The following is a 22,265-nucleotide window of genomic DNA, read 5'->3' as shown; positions in this document are numbered from 1 at the left end:
TCCTTTTGCCAGTTGAAGGCGGCCTTGACCGGAGAAGAGGTCCTGGCGTACCCTGACTATGGGAGCCCGTTCATCCTCCACACGGACGCCAGTAATGTGGGGCTAGGAGCGGTCTTATCCCAGGTCCAGGATGGGAAGGAGAAGGTGATTGCCTACGCTAGCCGAAAACTCCGGCCGACTGAAAGGAACCCTGAGAACTATAGCTCCTTCAAGCTTGAGCTATTGGCGTTGGTGGGGGCTATCACGGAGCGGTTCCGCCACTACTTGGCGGCAGCCAAATTCACAGCGTTTACGGACAACAACCCGGTGACTCACCTGAACACGGCCAAGTTGGGCGCGCTGGAGCAGCGGTGGGTAGCCCGGCTAGCCAACTATGATTTCACCATAAAGTACCGAGCTGGTCGTGTCAACATAAATGCTGATGCACTCTCCCGGATGCCCCATCTGTCAGAAGAGGGGTGCGAGGATGACGACCTCGAGGAGATCGAGTTGCCTGCGTTTCACCAGCTGCCTACTGAGAGGGTACAAGTCTGTCAGCAAAGGGTGGATCTGGACCCGCGGCCCAGTCAAGAGTGGCAGGACGCCCAGGACCAAGCGCCGGCTGTCCGCCTTGTCAAGACTCTGGTGGAACAAGGTGCTATGGGAATAGACCCTGCCGCTCCAGCCGAAGCTCAACGCTTGTGGAAAGAACGAAAACGGCTTTACCTAAACCAAGGGAAGCTGTACCATGAGCTGATCAACCCGAAGACCCATGAGAAGATATGCCAGTTGATCGTTCCTCAAGCTGAGGTCGCTACTGTCCTGCGGGCATACCATGATGGTGCTGGCCACTTTGGGTGGAAGAAGCTGGAGATGCTGTTGAGGGAGCGGTTCTATTGGAGTGGGATGCGTGAATCGGTGGAAGCCTGGTGTCGAGAATGTGGTCCGTGTACACTGAGGAGAAAGGACGAGACTAGCCAGAGGGCACCGTTACATCCCATAGTCACCCATCAGCCGCTGGAGCTGGTCGCCCTGGACCATGTCAAGCTCACCCCTAGCCGAAGTGGGTACACCTACGCATTGACCATGGTAGACCACTACTCAAGATTTATGGTGGTAGTCCCCGTTAAGGACCTAACTGGTCGAACCGCTGCTCGAGCGTTCCAGGCTTATTTCTGCCGACCCCATGGGTACCCCGAGAAGGTGCTGACTGACCAAGGCTCGGCTTTTGAAGCAGAGGTGTTTCACGAATTCTGCCAGTTGTACGGCTGCAAGAAGATCCGGACCACTCCGTACCACGCCCAAACCAACGGCATGTGCGAGAAAATGAATCACTTGGTCCTGGGGCTCCTCAAGACGCTACCGCTGGAAGAACGGAACATGTGGCCGGAAAAGCTACCTGACTTGGTCGACATGTATAATAATATCCCGTCCAGCTCGACGAAGTGCACCCCAGCGTATCTGATGAGGGCTCGGCCTGGCCGCCTGCCGGTGGATCTGGAGATGGGGTTGGAAGCCCCAGAAGCACTCCCTTCAACGGCAGAGTGGGAAAGCCGGAAGAGGACACAGTACCGGCAAATCCAGGAGTATGTGGAGAAGAACCTCAGTCGGAGCCGAGAGCAGCAGGAGCACCGGTTCAACCAGAGGGCGCCCGCAGGTCCTTTCCAGCCAGGGAATGTGGTGCTGAAACGGAAGAGGAAAACCCACAAGCTGGATGATCAGTGGGAGCAAGTCCCTTATGTCATACAACCCACAGAATGGGGAGACGGGAAGACTTACCAGATCAGTCGTGACCAAGGGGACACCCTAGCCACAGTTTCCCGGGACCATCTAAAGAAATGCCCCCCAGCGCTGAAGGCAGAGGCCGAAGTACCGGTTCCTCCACCAGTGGAGAAGGCAGCAGAGGTAATCCACACTGTAATGGGTGACTTCCCAGCAGACTGGCCTACACAGGACGGCGCGGTGATTCTTCCAGTGATACTGTTCCCACAACCCGTGGATGAAGAAGTAGTGGAAGCGGTCAACCGTGAGCCAGAACTAGTGCCAGTGCCCAGGGATGAACCTGTACCCAGCTCCCCTGCACCTCCGCCTGCCCCACACTGTAGCAGGGAGGAGGAACCGATTGTTCCCTCTACCCCACTGTCTAGTACCACTGACACCGGGCCCCGAAGGTCCACCCGTTCCAACCTAGGTAGACCCCCACTTAGGTACAGGGAGACCGTTCTATGAATGAAAGGGGTCCGCAAATGTAAGAGTGAAGTTGTTGTTTGAAAAAGTTTAAAAAGTTTGAAATGATAAGGAAAATGAAAATGATACCGAGTACTTTACCTGATTTGCTTTTGTTGATTTGCCTTGTGATTTGCAACCGGCTGGAGCCGGCACCGTTGTCCCCGTGGGGACCGTTAAAGTTTTGCATGGGAACTATCCATGGACAAGCCCGTGAACTTGCAGGGCACCACAAACGTTAAGTGGCTTGTAAATATGTTGGGTACCGTTACCGTTTCCGCAATGCCGCCTCCGGAGAGGCAGGTTGGAGGGAGGGCCCTCAGCAGAGCAGGCTAGGGCCCAGCCACCAAAGGAACCGGTGGCTACCCTCTGGAGGGCAAGGACAGATCCCGCTCGGGTAACTTGTGCTGGACTGTGGGTCAAGGGGTGCTGCCTGGGCTTTAGGGGCAGCATCAGGGCCAGGTTGCTTGGGTGGGAGAGAGCGGAAACCGTGACCGTATACCGTTGTAACGTTTAAGAAAATGTGCCTCCCATCTTGGGAAGAGTTTTTGATTAAAAATGTATTTATGTTTGCTTAACCCTGTTATCCCCTTTTTACAGAAAAATAAAACCGGTGTAGGACGGCAGCCCGCGGACGGTCTGCATTTTGCTAAGGGGGAATGTGTCGCCCTGGGCAAGCCAGGGGACACAGGTCACACACCACCACACCCCACACTTCAGGTAGGCACATCACAGCTAACCAGAAATCCTTGTTGCCTTCCTCCAGAGGTTGATGATGCACACCAGGGGGTGGGCCAGGCGGTTGGCTCCGCCCACCAAGGAGCTCACAACTCTGGAGGCAGGAAGTAACCAGGCAGATAGCCCAGGCAGGGCAAGTGAGAAGAGCTCAGGGAGAGCTTGAGTGAGGAGTTCTGTCAGGGAGGAGGAAGTGGAAGGAGTGGAGGAGTAGCCCAGGCAGGGCTAAAGTAAACAGCAAGTGGAAAGTGAAGAAAGGAAAAGTGGAAAAGGAGGAGAGCCAGAAGTGGTGACAGAGCAGAGAGTGTGCAGAGCCTGAGAGCCCAGCTTTGTGTAGGGCCAGGACAGCAAGGTCAGCAACGGCGGTGACTGTCTGGAGGGGGACCGTTTGGAAGTTCCTGGAAGGACCCCGTTGGCTGTGTGCCCGGTGGTCTGGAGCAGTGTTCCGAAGGACAGTCAGCACCAGGGCAGGGGCCTCTCGGACCCCGGCAAGGCTAGGAGTCGCCAGATTTGCCAAATCCATCAGTGACGGGGACGCAGATCCCCCAACAACCAAGTCCCGATTGACGGCAACAGCCCGACCATTACCGGGGAGACACCGCCACCGCCAGGGCACAAGTTTCCCCAGGGCCAGCACCTGCGGGCAAAGTGTAGAGCTCCTCCGGCCCAGATTGCAGTCGGGGAGCGGGTAACCGGAGGGAATCCACCGCTACCATCAGACAACACAGGTGCAAGGAAGAGGGACATCACCGTCACCTACCGGGAGTGCAGGTGCAGCCGTCTGTGGGACCGTCCTACCAGCCGTTGGTTTACCGTACAGACTGTGTCCGTGTGTCAGGCTGAGTGAGTACCATAGAGCCGCAAGGCACAGCGCTGCCCCCGTGTCCCTGCGCCCTCCAGGCCCCACACTTCACATCTCATCACTGGGCCCCGGGATCACCAACCCCTACCCACGGAGGGGCAACACAACACCTGGCTGCTCCGCATCACCATCCCCGGGACCCCCACACTGAGCAGCGGTGGTGCAATCACCACAACCGTGGGTGGCGTCATGAACTATAACAATCCCCACACCCAACAAACATCCCCTTTCACTCACGGGCGAGGAGTGTCGCTCGAGAAACCCCGGGATCCGGCCCACAGCTCGAGCCACCAGGAGCAGCTGCCGGACCCGAGCAGAAGGGGTGAGCGCGGTGTGCTGACACCCTCCTCCCCGCCCGCGACACTTACGTAGTAAGGGTAGGTTCATATGACCGTTTTCTCTCAATTCGAGAAAAACAATCCAATTATGCTGATCAGAGTTTGATCAGAGCCTGATTAGACTGATATCAGTTTTTCTCGGAGGTGAAGAGTAAAAGAAAAGTTTCTCCACTTTCTCCATTATGTCAATCTATGAACATTTTTGGAAAAAGGGTATCAAAAATGAACAGATGCTCAATGGTGGCCATGAACAAATTTGCATAAGTAGATGCCATCTTCAAGCCCATTGCTGTACCCAGTATTTGATGATACATCTTATCAGAAATTACATGAAAATTGGGTCACTTTTTTTTTTTACAGACCCATAGACATGAATATGCAATTCTCACCGTGATTTTTTTCACACGCGGAATCGGTCAGTGGAAAAAAAACATTCATCTTCACTGCCCCATTGAGTAACCTTAGAGTGTGATCCAGTTTATTAATAGGATGCACTCGGACCGAAAATAAAATCGTGTTCACAAGAACTTAGATTGAACCTTACCCTTACCTTATTGCTCATTATTTTCAGACTGATTCTACTTTAAAAAGTATAGTTCTTAATACAGGTACTTACTAAATTCTAGCTATACTGACTGTGGACTCTTAAGGTACCGTCTCACTAAACGACGTACCAGCGATTCCGAGCATGATTTGACATGGTCAGGATCGCTGTTACGTCGCTACAGGGTCGCTGGTGAGCTGTCAATCAAGCAGATCTCACCAGCCACCAGCGACTCTGCGCTTGGTAACATCGGGTTACTAAGCAAAGCGCTTTGCTTAGTTACCCGATATTTACCCTGGTTACGTGTGCAGGGAGCCAGTGCTTAGCGGTGTGCGCTGGTAACCAGGGTAAATATCGGGTAACCAAGCAAAACGCTTTGCTTAGTTGCCCGATATTTACCCTGCTTACTTGCGTACACGCTTACAGGCTGCCAGCCCTGGCTCCCTGCACAAGTAGCCAGGGTACACATCGGGTTACTAAGCAAAGCGCTTTGCTTAGTTACCCGATATTTACCCTGGTTACCAGCTTACGCTGCTTACACAGAGTCGGTGCTCGTTTGTCTCCCGCCGTCAAACACGCCGATGTGTGCTGCACAGCGGGAGACCAACGGACAAAAAATGAACCAGAACAGTGTGTAACGATCAGCGATTTCACAGCAGGGGCCAAGTCGCTGCTTAGTTTGACACAAAGCGAGATCGCTGATGAGGTCACTGTAACATCACAAAACCTGTGACTCAGCAGCGATCTCACTAGCGATCTCGCTATGTGAGCAGTACCCCTTAGTTTGGATCCAGAATAAACTATAAATCCCTCAATTCACAATGGTACAAAGGTAAGAAATAATCCACCTACAACCCTACTTTACGTGTACAGAACACTTTTTCTTCTCTAGCATGAAACTCATATTTGGTTACCATAACATTCTTACATATTTCTATACAGATAAACCTGTTTTCCTTCTGTTATAAATCTGAAGGACACAGCTGCACAGAATAAAATAAAAGACCGTAATAAACACAAAACAGAAGCCTTAAATTACATTTAATCTGTTTAAATAAGGAAAGCCAAATAATTCCTTTACTTACTGCCAAAACAGACGAGGAAGGGAACGCTTCATTTTGGTGAGTGTTCCGTCTTACCACATTATTGTATTACACATAGATTCTGTGTTTGGATTTGCTAATACATGAATTAGCGTCAGGCTCAAAACTACTCACCGCTGCTACATAATAGGCGTTGTATGGCCACAGAAATGCATTTTTTTATGTAAATTAAATACGGTACATTTTTCTATATTGCATTTTTTAAAACTGAATGGATTGTGCTCGTAGATCATTGCTCACCATGTGGGCCCAAAAGTTGTGATGTTCCTACGTTTCGACACAGGCAGAGAGGTTCGGATATGCATGCAGGTACTTGCGGGAGTGGACCCACTGGGCCACAGTATCGGATTGACCTGAGGGGTGTAACTAATCGATTACCTCGTCTTCACGGTGAGGATAGGCTTGTGGTAGAAGGTTCCCACCATGTGCCACTCAGGGAGACAAGCCATTGTAACAGCTGATTCTGGGGGTAGAGAAGGCAGGTATGGGCACAGAGGAAGGCAGGTACAGTTTCTTGTGCAGGGAGGTAGAGCCAGGGCGGCTGATGGCAGGCTCAAGCTGGTACAGAGGGTACAACTGATAGATAGGTGCAGAAGGTACAGCTGGTACGGAAGGTACTGACGGTTGCAGCAAATATAGCAGATTCTAGGATACAAGTACAGGTTAGCAAGAACAGGTACAGGTATGGATACAGGATACAGAAATGGGACCTGACAACTAGCAATCTGTCTTTAGCAATAGACCACATTGCCCAGGCACCTCCCATAGAGGGATGATGCCTTAAGTACCTAGGGCCTCTGAGGCTGAGAGGCACTTCTGGGTTACAGGACGCTGGCCCTTTAATAGTAGGTGTGAACGCTTTCCCAGGAGACCTGTGCAGCGTACACAGGGCCTGGGAGCAAGCGGCAGGGACCGGATCTGGCACCACCACTAAGCGGCCAGGAGGGTGAGTGTGCCGGCGTCCCTGAGAAGGAGGGACAATGTGGGGGTGCCGGTAACGACGTTACAGCTTCCTTGTCACTTAAGAGTGGTTGACGTTATAAGAGCTAATCATGACTGATGCAGAGATGGAGAAGGGGTCTACCTTAGCTAATAATGCTGACCCAGACAACCTACTTCATGCATGCCATCGACACACAGAGAGGGATCACAAACTCTCTGCCTGTATCAGAATGAGGGCAGGGGCTACACTAGACCAGGACCCCAAATAAGGTACTGAAGTAGGATGATCCACTCAGTTTTAAAAAAAAATAAAATAAAAGGAAGTTGAAAACTTGAGTAAAACATTGAAAAGTCGCAAAATGTTTGCACAACATGGAGTTGTGTAAAGATTTTGTGATTTTTGGCATTTTTCAAGCCAGTTTTAAGCAGCTCCACCAAAAAATGGGTAAAGCTGTGCAGGAGCCAGGGCAGACAGAGTGTGTCTCTGCCCAATGGCCAAATTCAGCAAAAAATGCAAAAACTGTTTCTTACACCAGAAAATGCTACTCAAGTCCATGACCAGAGCAACATTTCTGATGAGGAGCACGGAGAATCACGTCACTCATAAGATACACAGAATTCTATAAGTGGAGTAAGTAGCATTCACCTTTTAATTAACTTGGCGCATCACACTCCAATGAGTCCTTCATTAAGACTGGAATACGCAATGAATTGGCCCCAAAATATATTAGTAACTTCTTTTATTTTACACCTCAAAAACAATATATGAGTTTTTCTGAGATCGGACCATCCCTTTAGGGCAGGGGTCTCAAACACGCGGCCCACGCATGCGGCCCGTCAGGCTGCTTCGTGCGGCCCCCAGGCCCGTGCCCCTGTTCACTATTGCGGCCGGTGCAGGGGCCGCAGCCACTGTCTGCACTTTGTTAGATGAGTGTTTTGCCAGCGCTGCGTTCTCAGAGGCAAGGACTGTGCGCGCGCAGCGCTGGCAAAACACTCATCTGACATAAATCGCTGCCAGTGGCTGCGGTCCCTGCACCGGATAGTCACCGGGGGCACGGCCTACAGACAGCAAGAAGCAGAGATGAGGAGCCGAGGGAACGCGGGACAGGTGAGAAGAATAGTGTTTTTTTATTTTTTGTGAAGGACGACACATTAACCCCTTAGCAACCTATGACGTACTGGGTACATCATGGCTCCCTGGTACTTAAGGATCCATGACATACCCAGTACGTCATGGTGAAATCGCAGCCTCGGTGGCTGTGATCGCTGTTTGTATTGCAAATAGCAAATACCTTAGATTCGGGGAGGAGGGGACCTCAGGAGGGGTGGTGTCTCCTCCCCAGACCTACGGAGGCTGTGATTGGCTGTGCGGCATTCGTCAGCCAATCATAGCCACTGTAATGTTCCAGCCATTGAAAATGGCTGTAACATTGAAATCCAGCCCTGATCAGTGCAGCTGTAGCACCGATCATTGGCTGGAGCTGGGTGACCTCAGTTTCACCCGCCCCCAGCTCTGATTGGAGAGACCGGCCTTGTGACCGATCTGTCCAATCACTGTGGATCTGGGGCCAGAGACCGCCCCCTCAGCTTCACTCAGGAATCTGTGGGTGGAAGCCGAGAGCGATCGGTAAATTATCACCTTTCACCCGCCGCCACTGCCCCCACCACCCATTACTACAGGATGGGGACATTACTATAGAATAGGGACAAGGTGGGCAAATGTCTATAGAATAGGGACAAGGTGGGCACATGACTATAGGATGGGGACAAGGTGGGCACATGTCTATAGAATAGGGACAAGGTGGGCACATGTCTATAGAATAGGGACAAGGTGGGCACATGTCTATAGAATAGGGACAAGGTGGGCACATGTCTATAGAATAGGGACAAGGTGGGCACATGACTATAGGATGGGGACAAGGTGGGCACATGTCTATAGGATGGGGGCAAGGTGGGCACATGTCTATAGGATGGGGACAAGGTGGGCACATGACTATAGCATGGGGAAAAGGTGGGCACATGACTATAGGATGGGGACAAGGTGGGCACATGTCTATAGCATGGGGACAAGGTGGGCACATGACTATAGGATGGGGACAAGGTGGGCACATGCCTATAGGATGGGGACAAGGTGGGCATATGACTATAGGATGGGAACAAAGTGGGCACATGACTATAGGATGGGGGACAAGGTGGGCACATGACTACAGAATAGGGACAAGGTGGGCACATGACTATAGGATGGGGACAAGGTGGGCACATGACTATAGGATGGGGACATTACTAAAAGATGGGGACATTACAAGGATGGGCATAATACTATTGGATGGGGACATTACTATAGAATAGGGACAAGGTTGGGGTCATTACTATAGGATGGGGACAAGGTGGGCACATTACTATAGGATAGGGAACATTAGGATGTTGGCCAAAATTTCTATATAGTGATAATTGTAACACTATTAGTTACAAGAAAGGGATAAAATGTTAAAAAAAAACAAAAACAAAATAAGGCATGACTTTTTTTTAACATCAAATTATTTTTTTTTAGATTTAACCAAAGAATGTGCACATTTGTTATAATAAACAAGTGAAAAATGTTGAAAATCAGTCATCCAAAGGTGTGTAAAAAAATATATATGGTACCAATAAAAATGTCACTTTGTCCTGCAAAGAATGCGGCCCCCCAAATTATTTTTTTCCTCGGTGCGGCCCATACACCCAGCCGAGTTTGAGACCCCTGCTTTAGGGGTACTTTGCACATTGCGACATCGCTACTGCGATATTGTCGGGGTCAAATTGAAAGTGACGCACATCCGGCGCCGGTAACGACGTCACAACGTGTAAAGCCTAGATGCACCGTTAAACGATCGCAAAAGCGTCGTAAATCAGTGATCTGTGTAGTGTCGGACATTTCCATAATGACGCACCAATAGGAGATACGATGTTGTTCCTCGTTCTTGCGGCAGCACACATCGCTGTGTGTGAAGCCGCAGGAGCGAGGAACATATCCTACCTGCGTCCACCGGCTATGCGGAAGGAAGGAGGTGGGCGGGATGTTTACATCCCACTCATCTCCGCCCCTCCGATTCTATTGACCGCCTGCTGTGTGACGTCGCAGTGACGCCGCACGACCCGCCCCCTTAGGAAGGAGGCGGGTCGCCGGCCAGAGCGACGTCGCAGGGCAGGTAAGTGCGTGTGAAGCTGCCGTAGCGATAATGTTCGCTACGGCAGCTATCACAAGATATTGCATGTACGACGGGGGCGGGTAATATCGCGCTCAGCATAGCTATCATCGGCTAGCGATGTCGCAGCGCGCAAAGTACTCCTTAGTTTGCGGCCATGGTGTGCTTTTTGCCACAATTGTGGTAAAATGGCAATTTTGTGCAACATTTTGCATCTCCATGTTTTGCATTTTCTTCTGGTAATTCCCCACTGCAGCCGTAACATGTCAGCACAGCCTTAAAGTAACAGCCGGGACTGCATGCCCTAAAGGGACTCAAGGGAGGGTGACATGACTAAGGAGGGATGCTAGGCTATTGAGTTTAGCAAGGGGTTAAGTTTAGGATGCATTTTGTGCGGGAAAACTGGAGGGTGGGGTTAAAGGAGCAGTTTGGTTGTGGGGCTCTGTGATTGGCGGGTAGTTTTAGAGCAGTATATAGGGCAGGGCTCTGGGGTTGGGGGGGGAATTAGTCAGTACCTGGCAAGCATCCAGAATTGTCCTGCCCTAATTTGGATTTTGGAGGTTGATGTAGAGGGACGGATACAAGTTTGCTTTGTCACAGCAGTGACGGAAAGGAGGGGGTATTTGAGGGTGGTGGATTGTACAAAAAAGAAATTCGGGAAACCCAGTGCAGGAACTGGTTACCCTTGGTGGTGCAAGAGTATGGTTGGTTTTAATATGGGTCTATGCTGGTCTAAGGTCTCAGCGGGACATTGATTGGGCAACATTCGGCTAGGTGGCTTCAAGCTGGTGTTGTGCGACTGATGGTAGGCGATGGAGCTAATGTTGCATTCGACCATAATGGGAAACTTCATTTACCCCTCCTCCTTCTGGGTGGTTATGTTATTATTATATTCATGTATAAAATGTTATTCATTGTTTGTTGTTATTTAATAAATGGGGCTGCTGTGGCCTTTTACATCCAATGTCACACAGTCTTTGTGCTTTAATTTTAGATAAGGATTCGGGAAATGGGGTGGGGTGGCGGTCATATGTAAGGTAGGGACTTTAGTCAGACTTTCCGGAGTGCTATAATTACTCGTAATAAATTCACATCCAAAAGTTGAATCTTCACAAAAACATTGCTTTAATTGTTCTTATTCTGAATTACAAAATGTACTATGGTCATAATTACATTCTGCAGGTTTTGCAGTTTTAGAGGGCGTGTGTCATTACACCAGTCACCGTACAGTTATCTGGAGGTAAAAGGTACAGCACACTAAATAAATATTAAATCTAAGAAAAACAAACATTTACATATACGGTACAAAACCTGAATGAGTACAAACGCACACTAAGTAAAATCAATAATGCTTTCCATGAACTAGTAATATTCTGCCCAATTTGTCAGAAGAATGGCTTCTATAGAAAACTGCAATGATGGTACCGAACATAAAAACAATGTGGTTATCGATGTTGTGATTTAAATCTTTGAATAAAGATAATGTGGAATGTATGGATGGTATTTTAGTAACTTTGATATAAAAACAATTAGCCTAGATGGTAGATGTTAGAATTACATTGACAACGATTTCTAACTGACATCTAAATTCCCCTTTTCTCAAATTATAAAACCTATTGACCATTCTTAAAGGGGTTATCTGAGAATTGTTATAAAATAAATAATACACTCTTAAATATTATTAGTTTTTCTAAATATCTTTATTTAGCAAAAATGTATGCTTTATCTCACGCATTCTATCAGGATCTTAAGCCCCTCACAACCTTGGATGTACGGTTACATAAAAGGTCGTGTACTTCCCCTTGATGCGGGCTAGCCTACATCTTTCTCTGCACGTCGGCTGATCTGATCAGCTGACATGTGCCTCAAATATTGGCAAACAGATCGGAGAGTAACTCGCCACTGTTAATTAGTTAAATCCCGCTGTCAATCTCTGACAGCGGGATTTAACCGGCAGCGGCGGGGAACAAGTCATTCCCCGCTCCCATCGGTGGCCCTATGACATGATTGCAGGGCGCCGATGGGTTGCCATAAAAAATGTTCAGGTGCATACTGAACATTAAGTAAACTAACAGCTAAAATACTGCACTCTGAGACGGTAAGGTATACAGACATTGAATATAGGAAATTGGACGTTCCTTACTGCTGAAACGATACATTTAAAAACACACTAAAGCCTGCTTTACATGTTTCGATTCTGCATACAATATCGTATGCGATCGTAACCGCCCCCATCGTATGTGTGGCACGTTCAATTTTGTTGAATGTGCCGCACAAACGATTAACCCCCGTCACACGTACTTACCCGTCCATACGACCTCGATGTGGGCGGCGAACGTCCACTTCCTGGAGTGGGAGGGATGTTCGGCGTCACATCGACGTCACGTGGCAGCCGGCCAATAGAAGCGGAGGGGCGGAGATGAGCGGGACGTAAACATCCCGCCCACCTCCTTCCTTCCGCATTGCTGGCCGGGAGCTGCAGGACGCAGGTAAGATCTGTTCATCGTTCCCGGGGTGTCACACACTGCAATGTGCGCTACCCTGGGTATGATGAACAACCTGACGTTCAATCCATGAGGAATGAACGATGTGCGTGCGATGAACGTTTTACCGTTCATTCGCAATCGCACGTAGCTGTTACACACTACAATGTACCTTACGATGCCGGATGTGCGTCACTTACGACGTGACCCCGCCGACACATCGTAAGATACATTGTAGTGTGTAAAGCGGGCTTTAGACATAAAAAGACCAGTTTTATGCAAGCCCAACAATCAGCATCAAGGCGTATCTCCTATGTTGCAACTATTTAGTATATGAATATTTATGCAGATTCTGTCTCTAATGGTAATTCAACATCTTTCACCACATTCACCAAATAACATATAAGTGCTTCATATTCCAGAAAGCGACTTTACTGTAATCCAAACATGGAGGAACAGTTCCTTCATTACACAGAGCTGCTGTAATTTCTCCCAAGGGGAGAGGGGATTCTATATACAGTTAGGTCCAGAAATATTTGGACAGTGACACAAGTTTTGTTATTTTAGCTGTTTACAAAAACATGTTCAGAAATACAATTATATATATAATATGGGCTGAAAGTGCACACTCCCAGCTGCAATATGAGAGTTTTCACATCCAAATCGGAGAAAGGGTTTAGGAATCATAGCTCTGTAATGCATAGCCTCCTCTTTTTCAAGGGACCAAAAGTAATTGGACAAGGGACTCTAAGGGATGCAATTAACTCTGAAGGCGTCTCCCTCGTTAACCTGTAATCAATGAAGTAGTTAAAAGGTCTGGGGTTGATTACAGGTGTGTGGTTTTGCATTTGGAAGCTGTTGCTGTGACCAGACAACATGCGGTCTAAGGAACTCTCAATTGAGGTGAAGCAGAACATCCTGAGGCTGAAAAAAAAGAAAAAATCCATCAGAGAGATAGCAGACATGCTTGGAGTAGCAAAATCAACAGTCGGGTACATTCTGAGAAAAAAGGAATTGACTGGTGAGCTTGGGAACTCAAAAAGGCCTGGGCGTCCACGGATGACAACAGTGGTGGATGATCGCCGCATACTTTCTTTGGTGAAGAAGAACCCGTTCACAACATCAACTGAAGTCCAGAACACTCTCAGTGAAGTAGGTGTATCTGTCTCTAAGTCAACAGTAAAGAGAAGACTCCATGAAAGTAAATACAAAGGGTTCACATCTAGATGCAAACCATTCATCAATTCCAAAAATAGACAGGCCAGAGTTCAATTTGCTGAAAACACCTCATGAAGCCAGCTCAGTTCTGGAAAAGTATTCTATGGACAGATGAGACCAAGATCAACCTGTACCAGAATGATGTGAAGAAAAAAGTTTGGAGAAGAAAGGGAACGGCACATGATCCAAGGCACACCACATCCTCTGTAAAACATGGTGCAGGCAACGTGATGGCATGGGCATGCATGGCTTTCAATTCCACTGGGTCACTTGTGTTTATTGATGACATAACAGCAGACAAGAGTAGCCGGATGAATTCTGAAGTGTACCGGGATATACTTTCAGCCCAGATTCAGCCAAATGCCGCAAAGTTGATCGGACGGCGCTTCATAGTACAGATGGACAATGACCATAAGCATACAGCCAAAGCTACCCAGGAGTTCATGAGTGCAAAAAAGTGGAACATTCTTTAATGGCCAAGTCAATCACCAGATCTTAACCCAATTGAGCATGCATTTCACTTGCTCAAATCCAGACTTAAGACGGAAAGACCCACAAACAAGCAAGATCTGAAGGCTGCGGCTGTAAAGGCCTGGCAAAGCATTAAGAAGGAGGAAACCCAGCGTTTGGTGATGTCCATGGGTTCCAGACTTAAGGCAGTGATTGCCTCCAAAGGATTCACAACAAAATATTGAAAATAAAAATTTTTTTTTGGGTTTGGTTTATTTGTCCAATTACTTTTGACCTCCTAAAATGTGGAGTGTTTGTAAAGAAATGTGTACAATTCCTACAATTTCTATCAGATATTTTTGTTCAAACCTTCAAATTAAACGTTACAATCTGCACTTGAATTCTGTTGTAGAGGTTTCATTTCAAATCCAACGTGGTGGCATGCAGAGCCCAACTTGCGAAAATTGTGTCACTGTCCAAATATTTCTGGACCTAACTGTAGTCCTACAATGGGTATTTAAACTTAAAGGGGTGGTTCACCCCTTTTCATTACTTGCCACATCGATATTATATTGAGAAACAAGGTTACTCTCAAATACCTTGTGTTGCCAATAGTGTCTGTGAGTGGCACTATTGCGGACCGCTCATCCCCAGGCTCTGTGACCTCTGATGTCCGGTGATGTCACATCAACTTCCTGTTGACCTGACATCACTGCAGGCGGCCCCAGTCTCTGTGAGTAACTGGGCTGTGGGCGGCATTTCACCCCTCGTCAGGGCCCGGCATCGCTCCTGTTTGTGGCGCTCTGCAATGAAGGAGGAGGAAGCAGGGAGGTGTTGCGCTGTGACGCTGGGCTGTGCGGTGAAATGCCGCCAACAGCCTAGTCACTTAGGTAGACTGCGGACCGCCTCATTTGACGTGACATCACCGGACATCTAAGGTCATGGAGCCCGGGGGGTCACGCGAAGGGGGTGAGCAGACGACTATAGCGACGCACACAAGCACTATTGGCAACACAAGATATTTGAAACATTGTTTCTCAACATAATATTGATGTGGCAAGTAATGGAAAGGGGTGAACCACCCCTTTAAGCTGCCAGCCACAGCTCTAGGTTCCTGTTAATTAATTATACATCTGAAGGTTGGGCGAGAGAAGTCGGCGGGGATTGGCCGCAGGGCTCACGAGATGTCACAACTTCACGTGAGCCCCAAGAACATGAGTGCCAGCACCGCTGATATGGCATCGGCAAGGGATATTTTATTGGGGCCAAATATGGAGAATGAGAAGTGGACAGGCCCTTTAAAAAGTTTGTTTGTTGCTAAAGCAGCTTGAAAAAGACTTCAGTTGGGCCTTATACTATGTTTTCAAATCTGAATTTAAGGGTGGCTTTACACGCTACGATTTCACTACAGCGATGTCGTTGGGGTCACAGATTTTGTGACGCACATCCGATCGCTGTAGCGATCTCGTTGTGTGTGACTCCTAGGAGCGATTTTGGATTGTTGCAAAAACATCCAAAATTGCTCCTCGTTGACATGGGGGTCCATTCCGAATTATCGCTGCTGTCGCTTGGGCGAAGTTGATCCTCATCCCTGCGGCAGCACACATCGCTACGTGTGACGCCGCAGGAACGAGGAACCTCTCCTTACCTGCCACACGCCAGCAATGAGGAAGTAAGTAGGTGGGCAGGATGTTCGTGCCGCTCAACTCCACCCCTCCGCTTTGATTGGACGGCCACTTAGTGACGTCGCTGTGACGCCGAGCAAACCGCCCCCTTAGAAAGGAGGCGGTTCGCCGGTCACAGTGACGTCGCCGAGCAGGTAAGTACGTGTAACGCTGCTGTAGCGATAATGTTCGCTACGGCAGCGATCTTCACATATCGGCATAACGATAGGGGCGGGTGCTATCACGCTCGCCATCGCTAGCATCGGCTAGCGATGTCGCAGTGTGTAAAGCCCACTTAAAGAACTTTGAAGATATGCAGATTTTCCTCTTTGATTTGTAAAATAGGTGTGAACTGACCTAACTTACATTGATTTGTGCTGCTGACAATATTTTACTATTTCTACTGACGGGTTTATTTTTACTGCTTCCAACATGAATTTGACTAATAGCATATGGCATATCTAGTCAGTGGGTGGTAAGGATGGGGCTGACTAAAAGTTTTAGCTGACTATTGTCTCTCCTAAAGCATAATTGCCTCAACTGATACATGACAAAACGGAATGTAAAAGAGCCACTTTTGTTTCCTTAGAGTAAAAACAATGGATATGACTGCACTTCAGAAACTGGTTCCTATACATGGAGTTCCAATGGGTATAGAAATTGCTGAAAACTGGGAAAGTGTCGAACAATTTCAAGCCCGATCTGATGATTTGCTGATTGCAACTTATCCAAAAGCTGGTAACACAATTAACTTAACCATAACTGACATTATTTATAACAAACCACCATATTTTTTTAGCTTTTGAACCATTGGGGTGCTGCCTATTTTTCTTTGACCAGTATTACACAAGCTGTTGGGTTAACAACTAATAGGCGTGCACCATTTTGGACATGTGCTTCGTCTTTTTCTTTTATATACAGTACAGACCAAAAGTTTGGACACACCTTCTCATTCAAAGAGTTTTCTTTATTTTCAGGACTCTGAAAATTGTAGATTCACATTGAAGGCATCAAAACTATGAATTAACACATGTGGAATGAAATACTTAACAAAAAAAGTGTGAAACAACTGAAAATATGTCTTATATTCTAGGTTCTTCAAAGTAGCCACCTTTTGCTTTGATTACTGCTTTGCACACTCTTGGCATTCTCTTGATGAGCGTCAAGAGGTAGTCACCGGAAATGGTCTTCCAACAGTCTTGAAGGAGCTCCCAGAAATGCTTAGCAGTTGTTGGCCCTTTTACCTTCACTCTGCTGTCCGAAACCAGGGGTGGGATTCAGCCGGTTCTGTCCGGTTCGGGAGAACCGGTTGTTAAAATAGCAGCCGGTTCCCCGAACCGGCAAGAAACAGCTGTGGCGATCCGGTTCCCTGTATTCATTTGTGTTAGTGTCTTTAAGACACTGACACAAATGAATCCCCGCACCTCCGCGCCGCACTTCCGGGTACAGTGGAGCCTGTCTGCTCCCTGACCCGGCATACAGCGACGCGCTAACACTGCAGAGGTCACGGCAGTGTGAGGAGGTAGCTCCTCCTCCTGCCATCTGTCAGCATCAGCGTGCCTGCAGAGTGCCGCGGAGAACGGGAGACAGAGGAGAAGCTGCCGGTGCTTGGAGCAGGTAAGCGCTCAGTGAGCCGAAGATGCAGGGAGAGGGACCGCATAAGATGGCTGCTATATGGGAGAGGGACTGCAAAAGATGGCAGCTGTATGGGGAGAGGGGCCGCATAAGATGGCAGCTATATGTGGCTATATTGGGAGAGACCACATAAGATGGGAGCGCTATATGGGGAGAGGGGCCACATAAGATGGCAGCTATATGTGGCTATATGGGGAGAGACCACATAAGATGGGAGCTACATGAGGAGAGAAGGCCACATAAGATGGGAGCTATATGGGGAGAGGCCACATAAGATGGGAGCGCTATATGGGGAGAGGGACCACATAAGATGGAAGCTATATGGGGAGAGGGGCCACATAAGATGGGAGCTATATGGGGAAAGGAGGCCACATAAGATGGGAGCTATATGGGGAGAGGAGGCCACATAAGATGGAAGCTATATGGGGAGAGGGGCTACATAAGATGGGAGGTATATGAGGAGAGGGGCCACAAAAGATGAGAGCTATATGGGAAAAGGAGCCATATGAGACAGGATCTGCAGGGGGAAAGGAGCACATGGGATGAGATCTGCAGGGGAAAGATGCCATAATAGGATGGTATCGGCAGGGAGAAAGAGGCCATAATGGGATGGGATCTGCAGGGGGAAAGAGACCATAATGGGATGGGATCTGCATGGGGAAAGAGGCCATAATGGAATGGCATCTGCAGGGGGAAAGAGGCCATAATGGGATGAGATCAGCAGGGGGAAAGAGGCCATAAAGGGATGGGATCTGTAGGGGAAAGAGGCCATGATGAGATGGCATCTGCAGGGGAAAGAGGCCATGATGGGATTGGATCTGCAGGGGAAAGAGGCCATAATGGGATGGGATCTGCAAGGGAAAGCGGCCATAATGGGATGGGATCTGCAAGGGAAAGCGGCCATAATGGGATGGGATCTATAGGGGGAAGAGGCCATAATGGGATGGGATCTGTAGGGGGAAGAGGCCATAATGGGATGGGATCTGTAGGAGGAAAGAGGCCATAATTGCATGGGATCTGAAGGGGAAAGAGGCCATAATGGGATGGGATCTGCTGGGGAAAGAGGCCATAATGGGATGGGATCTGCAAGGGAAAGAGGCCATAATGGGATGGGATCTGTAGGGGGAAAGAGGCCATAATGGGATGGGATCTGTAGGAGGAAAGAAGCCATAATGGCATGGGATCTGAAGGGGAAAAAGGCCATAATGGGATGGGATCTGAAGGGGAAAGAGGCCATAATGGGATGGGATCTGAAGGGGAAAGAGGCCATAATGGGATGGAATCTGCAGGGGCAAGAAACCACATGGGATGAGATCTCTCTGAGGAAGGTCGTCCATTCCAATTTTAGCAGGGATCCTTTAGTAATAATTTTTAAAAACTGTAGAAAAACCATTTAATACAATATGACTGAGAGTGACTGGAGCAACTTGTACTGGACATGAGAGTGACGGTATAGGAGGGGAAGGAGATTTTACTTTAAATTACTTGTATTTTTTTGTTGAGGAAAGTGCGTGAAAATGGGTGTGGCTAACAAACTGGGTGTGGTAACAGAATGGGTGTGGTTTTCAAATAGGTGGGGTTTACAGAGAACCTGTTGTTAAAAATTTGAATCCCACCCCTGCCCCAAACCATCTTGATTGGGTTCAGGTCTGGTGACTGTGGAGGCCAGGTCATCTGGCGTAGCACCCCATCACTCTCCTTCTTAGTCAAATAGCCCTTACACAGCCTGGAGGTGTGTTTGGGGTTACTGTCCTGTTGAAAAATAAATGATGGTCCAACTAAACGCAAACCGGATGGAATAGCATGCCGCTGCAAGATGCTGTGGTAGCCATGCTGGTTCAGTATGCCTTCTTTTTTTAATAAATCCCCAACAGTGTCACCAGCAAAGCACCCCCACACCATCAAACCTCCTCCTCCATGCTTCACGGTAGGCACCAGGCATGTAGAGTCCATCCGTTCATCTTTTCTGCGTCGCACAAAGACACGGTGGTTGGATCCAAAGATCTCAAATTTGGACTCATCAGACCAAAGCACAGATTTCCACTGGTCTAATGTCCATTGCTTGTGTTCTTTAGCCCAAACAAGTCTCTTCTGCTTGTTGCCTGTCCTTAGCAGTGGTTTCCTAGCAGCTATTTTACCATGAAGGCCTGCTGCACAGTCTCCTCTTAACAGTTGTTCTAGAGGTATCTGCTGCTAGAACTTTGTATGGCATTGACCTGGTCTCTAATCTGAGCTGCTGTTAACCTGCGATTTCTGAAGCTGGTGACTTGGATAAACTTATCCTCCGCAGCAGAAGTGACACTTGGTCTTCCTTTCCTGGGGCGGTTCTCATGTGAGACAGTTTCTTTGTGGCATTTGATGGTTTTTGCCACTACAGTTGAGGACACTTTCAAAGTTTTCCCAATTTTTCTGACTGACTGACCTTCATTTCATAAAGTAATGATGGCCACTCGTTTTTCTTTACTTAGAATTTGTATTATGGCAAGAAAAAAGTACCTAACAGTCTATTCAGTAGGACTATCAGCTGTGTATCCAACAGACTTCCGCACAACACAACTGATGGTCCAAACCCCATTTATAAGGCAAGAAATCCCACTTATTAAACCTGACAGGGCACAACTGTGAAGTGAAAACCATTTCATGTGACTACCTCTTGAAGCTAATCAAGAGAATGCCAAGAGTGTGCAAAGCAGTAATCAAAGCAAAAGGTGGCTACTTTGAAGAACCTAGAATATAAGACATATTTTCAGTTGTTTCACACTATTTTGTTAAGTATTTCATTCCACATGTGATACAAGTAAAATATATCTTTGTACCGTGTTAGCCAGTAGGCTAACACGTGTGGTAATTCATAGTTTTGATGCCTTCAATGTGAATCTACAATTTGCAGAGTCATGAAAATAAAGAAAACTCTTTGAATGAGAAGGCGTGTACAAACCTTTGGTCTGTACTGTGTGTGTGTGTGTGTGTGTGTGTATATATATATATATACATACACACTGTATTATACATGATACACAGCAGTAAACACATATAACGAATGAATGTCAGGCTTCCACCAGGGGGCGCAGAATGGAGAGTGAACTCCAAAGAGCAGTTAGACTAAAGCCCACAAGGCTGCACATGCATCAGTGAAAGGGTAGTCAGTAAGCCTAAGTCTTAACCAGCAAGTCATGTTTGAACAGGGGAGAGAGCAAGCCGAAAACAGGTGGAAGCACGAGGGTCAGGAGCCAAGAGGTCACGTCAAAAGCCAAAAAAGGGAAGCAGAGCCGTAGTCAGGAAATATTACCAAGGTCAGAGGCCGGGAGAGCAAGTAAGTAGAAAGGAGGGGGAAGGGACCAAGACACAGAACGGGACTGGGAGACAGTGCAGACAAACAGTACAAGAGAAATGGAGGTCAAGTAGAGGTAAGCCGGGTAGCAGGACAGATCACGACTAACTCACAAGAACCGGTTGCGCACGCTGCAGAGCAGGAACTATTACTGGCGGCATTCCAGAGGTCTCCACACCATAATAAAGCGGCATGAGTCCCGGAATGAGGCACAACAGAACAGACCCCTCCCACCTGACTTAACTCCATCAGAGCCAAGCTACATTCATGACAACATACATGTAAATTGTTCAGAAGTAAGTGACACACCATTTAGTTACATTTTACTTTCTCATTCGATTGTTTAAATTGGAAACTCTGCTTTATTATTAAATGTAAATTTCTGATTTAAGAATACACGAAAATCATCATTTTTGGTGGAAATCATCTATAATTTACTTAAATGTTAATTTTGATGCGGTTCTTTTTTTCTAGGAACTACATGGGCAAGTGAAATTGTTGATATGATTTATTCTGATGGAGACCTTGAAAAATGTCGCCGAGATGCTATATATAATCGTGTACCATATCTAGAATTTAAAATTCCGGGAATGCCTTCAGGTAATGAAGAACATCGTAATATACAGTATTTAGGGTTTAAAAACGGCCTTTTTTTGTTCTTTAGGACATAGTATTATTTTTTGTTTTTATTATTCACTTAATCCAAGATCCATAATTTTTTTAATTTTTCTGTTGACATAGAAATGTAAGAGATTATTTTTTGTAGTATTAGTTGCATTTGTGAGTGGCAGTATTTTTGGGAACATATACACTGCATTCCCAGTGATAATTGATTCAATGTATCCTCCTGTAGGGAAGAAGGAAAAAAAAACGGTGCGGCGCTTTTTTGAGCGTAGTAAACCTTTAAATTTATGTTGACAATATATGTAATTATTGCACTATCCTACAGTGAGCATGTGTCGCCCTGGGCAAGCCAGGGGACACAGGTCACAACACCACCACACACCACACTCCAGGTAGGCACATCACAGCTAACCACAAATCCTTGTTGCCTTCCTCCAGAGGTTGATGATGCACACCAGGGGGTGGGCCAGGCGGTTGGCTCCGCCCACCAAGGAGCTCACAGCTCTGGAGGCAGGAAGTAACCTGGCAGATTAGCCCAGGCAGGGCTTGAGTGTAGAGAGCTCAGGGACGAGCTTGAGTAAACAACAGAGATGAGTCGAGGAGGAGGAAGTGGAAGGAGTAAACAGGAGATAGCTCAGGGACAAGCAGGAGTGAGGAGCTAAGTGGAGGAGTTAAGAAAGTGGAAGTAAAAGTAGTAAAGGAGGAAAGCAAGTAAAGTGAACAGAAGAGAAAGACAGCCTGAAGGGTCCAGCTTTGTGAGGGCCAGAACAGCAAGGTCAGCAACGGCGGTGACCGTCTGGAGGGGGACCGTTTGGAAGTTCCTGGAAGGACCCCGTTGGCTGTGTGCCCGGTGGTCTGCAGCAGTGTTCCGAAGGACAGTCAGCACCAGGGCAGGGGCCTCTCGGACCCCGGCAAGGCTAGGAGTCGCCAGATTTGCCAAATCCGT

At 47.7% G+C, this 22,265-nt stretch overlaps 2 protein-coding genes across 5 annotated transcripts in view; one reads left to right on the top strand and one right to left on the bottom strand.

Moving 5' to 3' along the window:
* Positions 1 to 22,265, bottom strand: part of SLC25A45 (solute carrier family 25 member 45) — a 116,104-nt gene that overhangs the window by 55,708 nt on the left and 38,131 nt on the right. The window lies entirely within an intron of this gene.
* LOC142254939 (sulfotransferase 1 family member D1-like) overlaps positions 1 to 22,265 on the top strand; it is a 63,740-nt gene that overhangs the window by 24,336 nt on the left and 17,139 nt on the right. Inside the window, exons 2-3 of the mRNA XM_075326304.1 lie at positions 16,319 to 16,467; positions 21,170 to 21,295. Coding sequence (XP_075182419.1) covers positions 16,319 to 16,467; positions 21,170 to 21,295 — 275 coding nt within the window. The remainder of the gene's footprint in view (positions 1 to 16,318; positions 16,468 to 21,169; positions 21,296 to 22,265) is intronic.

This window comes from Anomaloglossus baeobatrachus, chromosome 10 (genome assembly GCF_048569485.1).
Source record: "Anomaloglossus baeobatrachus isolate aAnoBae1 chromosome 10, aAnoBae1.hap1, whole genome shotgun sequence".
Classification (NCBI taxonomy): Eukaryota; Metazoa; Chordata; class Amphibia; order Anura; family Aromobatidae; genus Anomaloglossus; species Anomaloglossus baeobatrachus.
The sequence above is the reverse complement of the archived record's forward strand: the minus strand, read 5'-3'. Positions and strand labels throughout refer to the sequence as shown.